Source organism: Urocampus carinirostris, chromosome 3 (assembly GCF_059441175.1).
Source record: "Urocampus carinirostris isolate Australia breed hairy pipefish chromosome 3, RoL_Ucar_1.0, whole genome shotgun sequence".
NCBI lineage: Eukaryota > Metazoa > Chordata > Actinopteri > Syngnathiformes > Syngnathidae > Urocampus > Urocampus carinirostris.
This window is the reverse complement of record NC_142351.1, coordinates 27,232,050-27,246,640: the sequence shown is the minus strand read 5'-3', so window position 1 is coordinate 27,246,640 and position 14,591 is coordinate 27,232,050. Positions and strand designations below refer to the sequence as shown.

At 38.7% G+C, this 14,591-nt stretch overlaps 1 protein-coding gene across 3 annotated transcripts in view; it reads left to right on the top strand.

Annotated features, from left to right (window-relative positions):
- Positions 1-5,246: 5,246 nt before the first annotated feature.
- The window catches only part of LOC148369335 (FERM and PDZ domain-containing protein 4-like), an 81,205-nt gene continuing 71,860 nt past the window's right edge, over positions 5,247-14,591 (top strand). For 2 of the 3 annotated variants that reach the window (XM_088331315.1, XM_088331312.1), the window contains exon 1: positions 11,403-11,646. In XM_088331315.1, the coding sequence (XP_088187441.1) occupies positions 11,597-11,646 (50 nt within the window). In that variant the 5' untranslated portion in view covers positions 11,403-11,596. Of the gene's footprint in view, positions 5,327-11,402; positions 11,647-14,591 lie in introns of those variants that run through there. The other variant, XM_088331314.1, reaches the window with a different exon arrangement.

Sequence of the window (14,591 nt, the reverse complement as noted above, 5' to 3'; positions counted from 1 at the left end):
GTTCTGTTCTCAATTTTTTTCCTTAGTAAACACTATTAGCTTAAGTATTGAGATGGGATCACAACCTAGCTAAAAAGCTTTGTGAGAATTGTAGCCACAGAATAAGTATGTAGGCTCTAGAAACAGATAACACTTATTAACACACCTTTTGTTTAATATAAAAAGGTGTTTTACAGTTCCAAAGTAGTACAGCTTCATTTTAGTATATGAAATTCCCCAACAACACACATTTGTTTGGGAATCTACAATGCTAAATGCAGGGAGAGTAATCAAAGCAGGCTGCATCATCAGCGCCCTTGACGTAAACAAAAATCAAGAAACAAGTTGTTCTAGTTACTGGACCTAAATCCATAAGTTGAAGTTCACTATGTAGTTAAAGTACTTTGCTTTTGTATGAACATTTGTATTTGCATCAATTCAAATATAAAGTCGTCTTGAAAATTCACAAGTTTAGAGTGCATCTGAAAATGATTTGTTGCACTCCAGTTGGTCCAGATTTTGTAATGTTACATCATTTATTGTTTACAAAGATTGGAGATGATGTTCGTACTCAAATTTTACTGGTGATACATGAGCTGAGCATCCACTACAAGGCTGTAGTATTTGATTACAGAACGACTGTATATGGATGACTGCTCCTGCTATTTGTCAACATAAATGTATAAATACATGTAATACATATATACGACATAAATGCTATTCATATTTTTATGCATTTTGTCATTTATGTAGTTATTTTATTGTGTATTTTTGGGGTAATTTTGTCAAAACAACAATTGAAGGGTGCGGGTCAAACTTGCTGAACTTTTAAACTGTTGGTTGATCAACTGCTAGCTGAGGCAAGAAAAGCATTGCTGTTAATCGGTGCACTGATAGATCAACCCTCCATCTATCCATCCACTATCTGCACCGCTTATCCTCAGTAGGGTCGCGGGGGTGCTGGAGCCCATCTCAACTATCTCCAGGCAGTGGGCAGGGGACACCGTGAACTGCTTGCCAGTCATTTGCAGGGCATTGTTGATCAACCATTAGGTGAAAAGCTCAGCCAGTTTGACAAGCCTCCGTCAAGCTTCTCATGTTGCACGTAAAAGTGCGTGCAGTTCTAAATGGGCTTGAATAAACTCTAAATAAACTCTTTTTGGGGGTTTGGGTTGGCGTTAAGGCAGTATTTGAAACAGACTTCTATTTTTACGATTTTTATGCTACACTAACTAAAAACTGCACCGACGAGCACAAAATCACACCCCCCTTTCCTCCATACCCTATGTGTTGCACGTTCTGGACAGCATTGCTAAAAGTACGATAAAAGGAGATAGGTGGAATTGTTTTTAATAAAGGCTCTTTAAACTCAGTTGGGCGTTGTTAATCCATGCTTGGACAGGGGACACCCTGAACTGGTTGCCAGCCAATCGCAGGGCTCACGTGGACAGACATCTCACTCGCTCAGTCACACCTAGGGACAATTTGGACCGGCCAATTCACCTGAAATGCATGTCTTTGGAATGTGGGAGGAAACCGGAGTGCCCAGAGGAAAAACCCACACAAGCACGGGGAGAACATACAAACTCCGTAAGGCCGGTAGCTGGATTTGAACCCACGCAGGAGGTTCCCACGACCTCAGAAGTGTGCCGCACTCGCGCTAACCACTGCGCTGCCGTGCTGCCCACAACATAATACATTGTTAGAATATTCCCTACTGTGAACTTGTGCTCTTTTCTTGGTCCTAATTGACTATCATGGTTAGAGCTGATCACATTTGTCATGGATTAAATTCTTTAGATGTAGCGCTTACCTGCAACCTAAGACAGCACTCTCTTCCTCACTGCTATCATATAGCCGCATAAACCACCAGTCAAAGGCTTATGATGCATTATTCAATTTCTCCCCTGCAAACCTTCTCTATCATTTACCACATGATTCAATTTTACAAAGTGTCATGGGACGGGGAAGTATCGCCTTCTAGGTGCTGGTACTTCCATTATTCTCCTAAGTGTTGCACTCAGACCCACTGGATGAAATCTCCTTCACTGAGACTGGCTTGTTCTCAGTTGCCCTCTCAGTCCGCGATTTGGAGATATTCGCTCCATGCTTTTCATTCACTCTTCAGCTACTTTACTTTCAGATGTATCCGTGCTGGTTCCTACCTCCATCCTGTAAAGCCTACATACAGTTACGTACTCTGGAGCTAGGAAATGCGTTGAAAGAAGAAAGAACATGCACAGGCCCTTTAACTCCACCTGATTCTTCTTGCACGTCTTCTGACCCCAGCACTGAATCAACATCAATCAGCTCTGTCGGCACCCCAATAAACAATTCCACTTTCTGGAAAAATTTGGAGGTTTTGCAGACTTCCATCAAGGCACTCCGCGGACTGCAAACACATTCCTTTCAATGGAGGGAAACATCTTTTCTGGGAAATGATGAGTGAGTACGACATTCTATGGAGCTTTTGGAATACTCAGTGTCTCTTTGCTTAAATGATGGAATCAATGATAAGCATGTAAAATAGATTTAGGAGCTTAAAATAGCTCTGTAGAACTAGATATAGAAAACGCAACATGTTTTTACTTTAACCGCTTATGTAGTGTTACAGGAGGCCTTTAGAGATGAAATAAAATGTTTGAAAATAAAATCTTTTTTTTGAGAACGCTATTATATATCACAAATCCAGTCCATGGGAACAAAGTGTTGTTGCTCAGCCAAAGTTTTGCAGATTGTGAATGTTATGCCCCTGTAGGCTGGGCCTCTATATTAATCATCGTGAGTTAAACAATAGCACCCAATGACAATGTTAATGTAGAGAGTCAACAAAAAAAACATTTCTAACACTTTTTCGAATTTTTTAAAAAAAAGGGAATTTTCAAACATGGGTTAGAGAGCCTTGAAATAGCTTTTTGTTTTTGTATGCAGCATAATCAAAGCGAATGAATTCCAATCACTTGTATTCTTAGGATTTTCTGTTGTGTTTATGAAGCCAAAATAAAGTTAAAAGAAGGGTTCTCAGATGAGAAGTAATTGATTTCAATCCCCTTTGGCTTATTTGTAACATGCTTACCAAAAGGGAGTATTTCAAAGCACAAGGACCGCTTTGATTTAAAAATCTATGAACATTGTGAAACCGCATCACTTGCTTTCTTTCTAAAATATGGGTACGCATCTTTTTGGGTCACCCTTTATATACACAGCAGAAAATACATTAAAAACTCCAAGACGGATAATTGTGTCATGATTGCTGATTCGGGGCACCTGCGACTGCCCCGTTGGCGCCAACAGCCCTGGTCGCTGATTGGCTCCCTGACTCTTTTTAAAACCCCGTCTTCCAAGAGGAAGCTGTCAGACCGTCTGCAAACCTATGCTTTCAGCTAGGCAAGCTTTGTACTATCCGACATCATCGTGCCCTGTTTTTTTCCTGCCTGATACCTGTTGCAGAGCTGTTTCTTGACACGTTTCTGCTTCTTATCCTCCGTCCCGGCCATCGATCTGTTTTGCCCTGTTTCCTGCCCGATACCTATTGCCGACCTCTTTTCTGGACTCGTTACTGCCTTTGCTCCTCTGTCCCGGCCATCGACCTGTTTTCTCGCTGTCTACAACTACCCTCGCTCGACACGGACGTGCCACTTCCGTGTTTCTGCCATCAGCTACCCGTAACCGACGATTATCGGATCGTGGAAGCAAGCACTGCTCTTTTTCTCAATAAATACTGAGTAAAACGAATGCTATTGGGTCCCGTCTCCGTTTCTGGCTTGTCACAAATTGTGCTCAGGGACTCTTGTAATTTTTAACAACTGGATGTCGCTGAATAGCATAGTGCAATTGAAAACGAGTGCTACAGAGCACAAGTAATAATACAAACTGCGGAGGTTATTATTTTACGTTGTTACTAAATTATTTTATTTACCTACTTAATCAGTTATTTTTATTTTATGGATGGTGTGAATGTATGTGGTTTAGGCGGGAAATGGCATATGTGCATATTGTTTTTCAATGGAAACCCTTATGTTGATATCCTGTTCAGTGGAAGTTGTCTGTCGCCCTCAATTGTCAGTACTATCAGTAAAGAGAAAATTAAAATTAAAATAATAAAAACCTTACGGCGACTATAAGTGACTAAACATTTTTTTTTTTTTTTTCTCTATTTTTTTTACACCATAGCAGCAAAATGGCGGACAATCATCTCATCTTCCTCTAGGGGAGTCTCAAGACACTTGAAAAAAAAACAAATTTCTCGATCTACGAGTATTTTAAAAAATGCACTTTTGTACGATATTCAATGTATTTTTGCTTATTATTTTTCAACCATTTTAAAGTGCTATTTAATACACAATTCCTCTTTAAGGGTTGGTTTTATTGCGGAGAAGGATGGACGCCACCAGGCTGTGCTTGCCCAAGACACACCACAGGAAATTGTGCCTCTATGACCTCAGTGGCCAATGACCAAACCAAAAATATATGTTTTAAAATGCCATAAGAAAATCTGTTTCAATGAAACCTTTTGTAGGAACAAATATGATAGAAGTATTACAGGGACCAAATAGAGAAGAACAAAAACGATGCGGAAGTGTTGTGGAGCTTAATAAATTTGATTCTAAAAATGTCACACTTCATAAGTACATGATGAAAAATGACAGAAGGGTAACAGATGATGGAGCTTTGGCTAATGCACTCAATATGTTCTAGGACACAACTGGCATCAGAAATTGTTGATACATGAAACAGTAATGTCAAAGGCAATACAATCAATCCGGAACATTCTCTGTTCATGCATGCATTAAATGAAAGTGAAATCGTAAAAAGAGTAGTGTCGTTTTAAGTCTAAAACAAAGGTATTGATTACTGTCAGTCAGAGTGGCTTCATGTGCTGGGTTGGAAAAAAAAGGGTTGTGCTGTGAGGATAATTGTTGGAGGAGTGAAACATCGATCCAGGGCAATAGTATCAATCTGATCCAAGTTGTCACCTAGTATCGATAATATTGATATTTGGATCGATCCACCCAACTTTAGCTTGCTAAAAGGAAGGAAGCACTATGTGTTGACAAGCTTTGCGGTGATTGGTCCATTAAGGCAATTAACGGTTTTCCCCTGTCCCAAATATGATCGTTGAAACAGTTTCGCCCACCTGAATTCAAAGCTAGTTGGCTGTTGTGCATCTAGGAGCAATTTTTTTGCTATGCCTCCCTCACCCCAACCCCCACTGACCCACACATAAAAGTAATTTGACAGTAGTAGTGCTCCGTTATTGTTGGAGCTTGCCCTTGTGCTGGTTGCAGCTTGAGGATTAGGGCATAGTTGAGCACAGACGCTGCAGGATGGCACACTGAGCTATGAGGTAATACACCAAAGACGTTTTTATTGCTTTACTGTGGATATTCAAATCATATATATGTAGGTATTGCACTCCATGTCTGTTTCCCTGCTCTTTTGAATGCCCCTGGACCCCATATGCCTACTTCAAGGTTTGTGTTGTCTTCCGTGACCATGATTGATGTTTTTTATGATGACTACGACAGGAGTACCCCCCCCCCAACCCCTGGCTCTTTACTAGTCATTAGAAGACCAAACCCCTAATTCCAACCCTTAATGCTCAGCGCCAAGCAGGGAGGCAAAAGGGACCAATGTTGTGAGTCTTAGGTATGACTAGGCTGACGCTCGAAATAGCGATCTCCGAGTCCCGAGGCTGGCGCCCAACTCGAAGGCCACTGAGCTAGTAGAAGTGGGGCGGAATACTGTACTTTAGGTTCGAGGAATGATGGCTGTGTGGAGTGCTGGAGTTGGATGTCATGCTCGTTCCTGTAGGATTTTTTTTACATTTCTATTCGTCAATGTAGTATTAAAATCGTGAGAGTTAGAACAGGTCGACCTCTAGTATCGTCCAGAAGCCAACTCATTTTTCCTTTTTTTTATTCAAGCACGTCTAAGAAATGCACCTACTTGCATGCGCATCATGAACGAGCTGACTGAGAATGTGATAATTACTTTAAGCTACGAGATGAAGGCAGAGAGTAACAAAGTTCCAATTTCGGGATAGCTCCTTTAAATAAAAATATTTGGCATCATTTTGTGGAATTCTGTTTGCAAATGGGTTGGAGGCCTTTGTACGATTTAAACTCTCATCCATGCTTTGGTTTGTGCATATACTTTGCACATGGCAACATTCTTAATTCCAACAATGAGTCTTTTTTGTCTTCCTAGTTTCCTACTTCCAGTTATGTGTGAACATATAGGGCACAGTTGAGCACAGCATAGCATAATGATATTGTAACATGAATTGAAAACTTCACTTTAAAAAAAGACACATTTTAAAGGGACACTGTGTAATATTTGATCACAAGATGTCCCTGTATTGTGTAGTGCAACCAGAAACAAGTGCTAAAAAGCACAAAACAGACTCCAAACCACAGAGACTCAAAGTGCCAAAAACGGCATCCTTTATCTTTTTATTTTTGCTCTTCCTTTCACAAGAATTTGGGTTTTCGGCCGGTACCCTTAACAGAAAGATGGTGGACACCCATGTCAGCTCCATCTAGGTGAGCCTCATGTTGTGTAAAAAAATACAAATGTCTTTCAATCTCTTACAAAATGCACGTTTTTCTAATAGTTAATGTGTTTTTAATGATTTTTTAGTTCATTTTTTTTATTTACAATGAGGAAGCACATAATAATAAATAATTAAACAATAGAAGAAATAAATAGATAACTAAAATCAAAACAATTCTTTCATAATAAAAGTGTATACTGCACATTTTTAGAAAGTTGTATGAAAAAGGCTGGCACCCCTGACCATTTTCCAGATTTTCCTTTATAAATCATTGGTTGTTTGGATCAGCAATTTCGGTTCTATATAGTATATAGTGGTATTCGAGAAGTGAAATTAAGTTTGAAGGATTTACAGAAAGTGCGCAATAAATTCTTAAACAAAAGTAGGTAGGTGCATAAATTTGGCGACCCCAAAAGAAATTACATCAATATTTAACAGATCCTCCTTTTGCAGAAAAACAGCCTTTAAATGCTTTCTATTGTTTCCAATGAGGGTTTGTAGTCTGGTTGAAGGCCTTTTTGACCATTATACTTAACATAACATCTCCAGTTTAGTCAAATTTGACAATTTCCTAATAAGGATAGCCTGCTTTAAATTACAGCACAGATTTTTAATAACATTCACTTCTGGGGACCGAGGTGGCTATTTCACAACGTCGTACTTCTTCCTCTGCATTTATGCCCTAGTAGAATTTTGAGAGTATATAGGGTTTTTTGTCAGACCCTCCTGTGTAGAGTTTGCATGTTCTCCCCATGCTTGCATGGGTTTCGTCCGGGCACTCGGGTTTCCTCCCACATTCCAAAGAACATGCATGTCAGGTTATTTGGTCGGTCAGAATTGTCCCTCGGTGTGAATGAGGGAGGGAATTGTCTGTCCCTGTGTGCCCTGCGACTGGCGTGCAACCAGTTCAGGGTGTCCGATGCCCACTCCCCGAAGATCGCTGTGATGGGCTCCAGCACCCCCGCAACCCTACTGAGGATAAGCAGTGCAAGAATGGATGGATAGATGGATGCATGTTCAACTTTGTCACCGATTCTAGAATATTGTTCCCAAGTACTTGCTGATACTGACTGTTATCCATGTGACGTTCTATTTTAACAAGATTGCCAGTACCTGCACTGGCCACACAGCTCAATAGAACAAAGAAACCACCACCAAATCTTACTCTGGGTAGTTAGCACTTGTCTTAGAGTTCTGTATTCTTCCACTATGTATAGCATTCCTTGCTATGTACTAATAACTCCATTGTATTTTCATGAGCTTGCTGAAGTTCATTTGGAAAAGCCAGATTTATTTTGGAATAAGATGCTGTGGAATCATCCCGGTATTTTGTAAATGGAATAAAATACAGAGTTAGATCTTTTGTTCATTTGGCACGGCTTTTTCAGATATTTAAATTTGTTTTCACAAATATTTGAGAAGGGGCAACTGCTTTTTTCCTCAATATATTAACTCTATTTCTGTTATTTAAATGTTTCCTTCAATTATGATTAGAGTGGAATGTGTAGTATGCTCTTTCACTGGGTGTTGCGAAAGCACAGTGCAGGAACACAGATGAGTGTAGTAACCAGGGTTGTAAGGATTACGTTAAAAATATAATCCAATACAGTTACTAATTACCCATTGAAAAATATATTCAGGAACGTAATCTGAATACTATACTAAAGACTAATAAGTAATGTAACTCAATTACTTTGTATTACTTCTGGATTACTCCAATACCAAATATTCTAATAAAAGATATTATACCTTAAATATAAAAAAGTACACAATTTCGAAGAACGTAACCTTGAAAAAGAAATAGGGAAAACCGAGATCAGATAGTTGCTTGTAGTCCAACAAAAAAGTTCTCACATTTAATAATAATAATAATAAAAATAATAATACTACTTCAAAGCACCTTTCAGGTCACCTAAAGTCGCTGTACACAGAGTACTAAACAACAGAAAAGCAAGACTAAAACAAGAATAAACAGGAAAATAATAGATAGAAAATAAAAACACAGTAGAGTTAAAAAGGGGGTGGTGTGTAAGGCAGATGGTCATGAAAAGGCAAGACTGAAGAGGTGGGTTTTGAGTCTAGATTTGGAGGTGGACAGGGTAGCTAAATTCTGGAGGTCAGGTATAGTATATTGGGCAAGAATAAAACGCTTTCTTTCACATGGCGGATAAAATATGCTTCTTTTTTTTAGTTAACATCAAGAGCACATCAATAGCCCTATAATGTATACTGTAAATACATAAACATATAAACACACAAATGTTCAGTTTATAAATTTCCAACAAACCCTGGGACTTTTTGTCATGTCTCTCTCTTTCTCTCTCGTGTCAGTAATCGAATTTATGAGAGACACTATTAATTAATGAGTGAAATATGTATAGTTGAATGTAAGACACATGCCAATGAGTACATATAGTGAATGAAAGAATGCTTGGAAAGATGCTGTGAAAGAGGGCACATGCTCCGAGGCTCCTGAGTGTGCTGCATGTGTGAGTAAGACCGCTCAGAGAGAGAGGAGTCAGCATACACAAAGCTAATGTAAACGAGGAAAAAGATTAAAACGTATAAAACGAACACATGGACTTCAATATTCCCCCCAGTTGTGTGTAACATAAAAATGCTTTTAAATGCACTGTAATTGTAATCCTTATTTTAACTACCGTATTTTCCGCACTATAAGGCGCACCGGGTTATAGGGCGCACCCCGAAAAAAATCGTTTTTGGTCCTATTTTTGACATACATAAGACACACCGGATTATAAGGCGCTACAATGGGAACGTCGACAAAACAGTCAGATAGTTCAGTCAAACTTATTACCCCCTTAACATTCCCAAAGCTTGCAAAGACGCAAATACTGTACGTGTCGAGAACACGTGCGGATGCGGTGTCCGTACGATGTCACTCAAATGCATCGTTCCATCATTCGGAAGGTTAAAGTCTTGGGATTCAAGAAATGCCAACCATTCCTTAGTTTCTATTTCCTTTTTCGCTCGCAACTTTACCGTGCATATGACAATAAACACTTGGAATTGAGTTGAATTTAAAAATAGACACTCCATTCCATCCATTATCTGCGCTTATCACAGAAAACATCGAGTTCAGTCTGAAAACAAGATACAGGGACAATATAAAACCCGGAGTAGATCACCGAAGTCGTTGTGGTCATAATAATGTGCAGCCAATGTCCTCTTATATCCGTGAGTGCAGTAAATCCAGGAGAATAAAATATTTACTAATACAGAATAGAAAAAAATGCTTTCTGTGTGCCGTCAGCCACGTGCTATACGCATTCATCTTTTTCGGCCAATTGCAGGCTTTGTTTTGCCGTTTAAGCCAATGCCAGCCTGTAAATGATAAAAAGGATCCGCCTCTTGACCTCCGAATAACTTTAGCCAATAGTGACCGATTCAACTGATGATTGACACATCTTTTTCGGCCAATGGCAGCCTTTGGTTTGCTGTTTAAGCCAATGCCAGCCTGTAAATGATAAAAAGGATCCGCCCCTTGACCTCCGAATAACTTTAGCCAATAGTGATCGATTCAACTGATGATTGACACATTGGTTAGTCAATGAAACGCCGGTAAATAAATCCCAGCATACACCGCGTACTACTTGGCGTTCGGGGGAAAATCTAGTCGGCGGCTGCAAGTTAGTTGGAAAACTTAATGTTGATCCATAAATAAGGCGCACTGTATTATAAGGCGCATGGTCAGCTTTTGAAAAAAAATAAAGGCTTTTAGGTGCGCCTTATAGTGCGGAAAATACGGTAAATGTACCTGTAATTTCATGACATGTTTTATGTAACTGTAATACAATCACATTTTTTGTGTATCCTGGTTACGTAACGCCAATACATGTATCCTGTTACTACCCAAGCCTGGTAGTAACGGAGGTCTTTATTTAGAGAGGGTTTGGGATACAAGAAGTCAGGTAATTGGGCAACAATCGTGGTCCAAGATGCAGGTGAAGGGTCGGTGCTCTAGTAAACCCAAGCAGCGGAGGTGACAGTCCAAGAGTTTGTAAGTCGGTACTCGTGATCTGGAAGGGCAGGCAGAGGTTCAGTACTCTGGAATACCAAAACTGAGGAGACACGAGTGCTTGGGACGTGACTAGGAAGGCCACGTTCTAGGACGTAGCAAAGGTGTTTGAGTAGTTACGAGGAAATGTTGTGGCTGCAGGTGTGAGGAGGAAATTGAATCAGGAAGTGAGTGACCAAATGAGGTAAGGTCGAGAGACATAGAGGGGAGAAAGAGATAGAGGGAGGGAACCTACAGAGACAGAGAACACAGAGTGCAGAAACATGACTTGTTCAAGGGCTATAGTGAGTTTGCTGGTTCATTGCCAAAGTTTTTATTTGAAGTTGGCCACTAATAAAAAAAATCTTGGACATGGAAAGCCTTCACTGACACTAACTTTATTGCTTCTGTTACTATTTTCCTTCATGCCCTGAATTTATTTGAACCCATTTATTTGAATTAGATCTCCACACCCACCAGACAATAATGAAATGATAGCAACAAATCAAGAATTCTGACATTTTCAACTGCTTTTTATCAAGTTTGGTGTTGAATTTGTATTCTGTTTTAGTGAGAGCTTGGCAAAGTTCCATTCTATTGATGAACTGCATATTGATCCTCAAACCATTTGTGTCCTTGCAGCCCATTTGCGGACTGCATCTTATCACACGTCTAGCTATGTCACATTCTCGCAGTGGATGAGATGTTTTGCAGATTCTTGTGTGCGTGTGTGTGTGTGTTTTGCACTTGTGAGTCAGTTTAAGCGTGTCTGTCCATGTATGTGTGAATGAAGTTTATCCCCGTTGGCCCAGATGCAAGCTAAATCATCATTACCAACAGTGTTGTGCAGTGCTGCTAAGCTGAAACATTTGGCAACAGGTCTGCAGTAAAATAAAAAGAAAGAAACAGAGAAATACATGGCGTAAATTGAAAGGAAGTAGAAGTTAAAGACTCTAGAAGATCTTCCTCTGGCCGTTGGCTTTTTGTGGTTGTGAGCAAGGACTTTACAGACCTCTTACTTTGATTGTTCAATCCTCAAAGAGATGGAACCATGTGATGATGAAGATGAACTCGGGAGATTTAACAATTTCAAGTGAGTGACATTTACTGGAATTTGAGTGAAATATTTGTTTTTGATTATCCTCCCACATTGATAAGTTCTTGGTGCAAGTCTGTCATTTGATTGCCAGCGTGGTTTTGTGTGGTTGACTTTAGGTTGGTGATACGTTTTTAACATTGTATTTACTCAAAATTAGAAGACATCAATGCATTTTGAACTTGCAAGGAGCAAAGGAGAACAAAAGAAACCCAACAATGTGATATCCAAATCTGTTTTAAGAGTCCTTCCCTTACCCACATTCTTTTTATTAAATCTACTTGTTTACAAAAACAGATCAGCCCTAAAGGGTGCGGGATTCAACTAACAGAAACATTATTGGCCGATAATAATAATAATGTAAACAGTGTAAAAATATCAAAATGAAAAACAACAATAAGGTATATCAGTCAAAATAACAAACTGGGATCCTCTGCGCTCTCCTTTGCAGATGTCCAATATTAAAAACAGAAGCTTATAAGGCAGTCATAGTGCAGTAAAATTAGTTCAGTCACATCTCAAACAAACAGTCATTGTGCAGCATTTCATCAATACTCACGAGTGCTGGGACTTTTTGTGATGAAGGGTTATGCAAATGAATGGGACTTGACGTGACATAGACTATGTGCTCTTTCTTATAATGATGTTCCAATATTAACTAATTATTTTTCCCTGTCCGTGGCCTTCCGAAACTAATTATGCTTGGCATGACATACAGAACTGTCTCAGAAAATCTGAATATTGTGTTAAAGTTATTTATTTTCTGTCATGCAAATCAAAAAACAAACATGTTATAAGTACTGGATTCATTACAAATCAATTTCAATATTGCACACCCTTAATTATTTATATTATTTGCTGATTATGCTTTACAGCCTGCTATTATACCCTATCATAATGTTCTAATATTTTGCGGGGCATTAATGTTTTTGCCATTGGCTCTTTTATTGTCATGCACATAAGGGTTACATAAGCATAAGGAGGCTCCACGCAATGCAATCCAAGTTCTTATAATTGCTATACACAGTTGAAGATTACATCACAGACGGATAGCGATAGCAAGCCATCATGCACATGTCTTATATTGTTATGTATACTTATGAAGTGTACATTTTGTGACATAAAAGCACCTTAAGGGAGTGCCTACCACTTTATTGTTTCATACAGAGAAACAGAGAAATCCTCACCTGGCTTTGTTTTTATGCAAGGGATAAATCTGTTTTTAATTTTATTTTAAGGGTATCATTGTACAGACACTGCCCTACTTACAAACGAGATTTCCTGACGATCGTTCGTAAGTTGAATTTGTTCGTAATTTGCTTCAGCGCTATACGTTGTATGTTTAAGGTTTGAATAAGCATGTTTAAGGCTTGTTTAAGTAACCTGTATTTTTCTGTCCTGAAAATAAACATTTAATAAAATAATGTGCTCTATAAAGTTGAGTTTATGTTACTTTTGGAAGATGAGCTTCAAGAGTAAGGCGCCTTCCTCCTCCGTAGTAGAAAGTGGCCGGAAAAGAGTGATCCAACCATTTTCTCAACCGCATCAATCTTTCTTATTCCACTTTCCAAAAGAAACGGCTCACCTCTTCTTTACACTTTACACCAACCATATTGTATGGACGCACGAGATATTAAAAAATAAAAATGTCAAAGATCTTAGCGAGCTGGACAGTAAAGTATGTTTACACACGAACTGGGGCTGTGACAGGAAGAGGAAGCCGGTGGATGCTGGGTGAGCTCTCACAGTGCCACACGCTGGTAGCGGTGGAGAGAAGCACTACAGTAATGTCCTGTACTCGGTAAAAGGTGCACAATGCAAAATCCAACCTACAGCAATCATCCCGAAATTATTTTTCGTATCTCCTGCTTTTCATAACTCGAATGGTCGTAAGTAGGGGAGCGTCTGTATTCACTATTATTCTCCATTGTTTGCTTCCTCCTTGAATGTTTGATACATACATTTTTTTTCAGACCAATAAAGATAATCAAATCTTAGGTAGTCATCAATACTATTATCAGGACTACAATATGTCAAAATATGTCAGAATAAAGTGGTGTAAGTAAAAATAAGGTTATATAGCTATTTCGCTATCCCGATTGTTATAGTGTAACTAGTAGTGAAAATGAAATAAAAAATCATTAAAGACATACACACATCTGTTCATTTTATCTTCTGAAAAATTGAAAACCTTGCATATAATTCAGTCTTGGATTCTATATAGATTAAACGTTCTGAGACACTCAAAAAAGAGAAAACCTCAATGGATTTTGAAGGACAGTGAAAGAGGCTTCAGATATGAAAGTCGAACCTGTAATAACGGCCCCCTCCTAAAACCTTTTTTTATCAAAATATACTAGGTTACAAAAGAAAAAAAACGATCTGCCCTAAACAGTAAAAAAAAACTGCAATATAGTTGGTTGATAGTGACAATGATATAAGTTTGTAATAGTCAAAACAACAAACAAAAATGCGCAATATGAGTTAAAATAACAAGATGGCATCCTATGAAATCTCTTTTGCAGGTTTCCAATATCAAAAACAGTATAAACCTATAAGATTTTTTCTTGTTAGTAATCTCAAACTTAAAATGTATGCATGATTTTAAAGTGACACTGTATTAATTGACCACAGGATGTCGCCATATTGTGTAGTGCAGCCGAAAATGACTCTAAGTGACCTTTAGGCGCAAACCTTAGCAGCAAGATAACAGACAATCATGTCAGCTCCCACTAGGTGAGGCTGGTGATGTTATGTCAATTAAAAGCAAATTTCTCAACTTAGAAGTATTTTTTAAAAATGTGTTTTTTATGTGATAGCCTCTCTTTTTGCTGATTATGGTATATACAATAAAGTGATATGACAGATTATTATTTGGTTTGGCACGGACAAAATGCAGAACTTTCGTTTATGTCATGCACTTTCTGGACACATTTCAACAA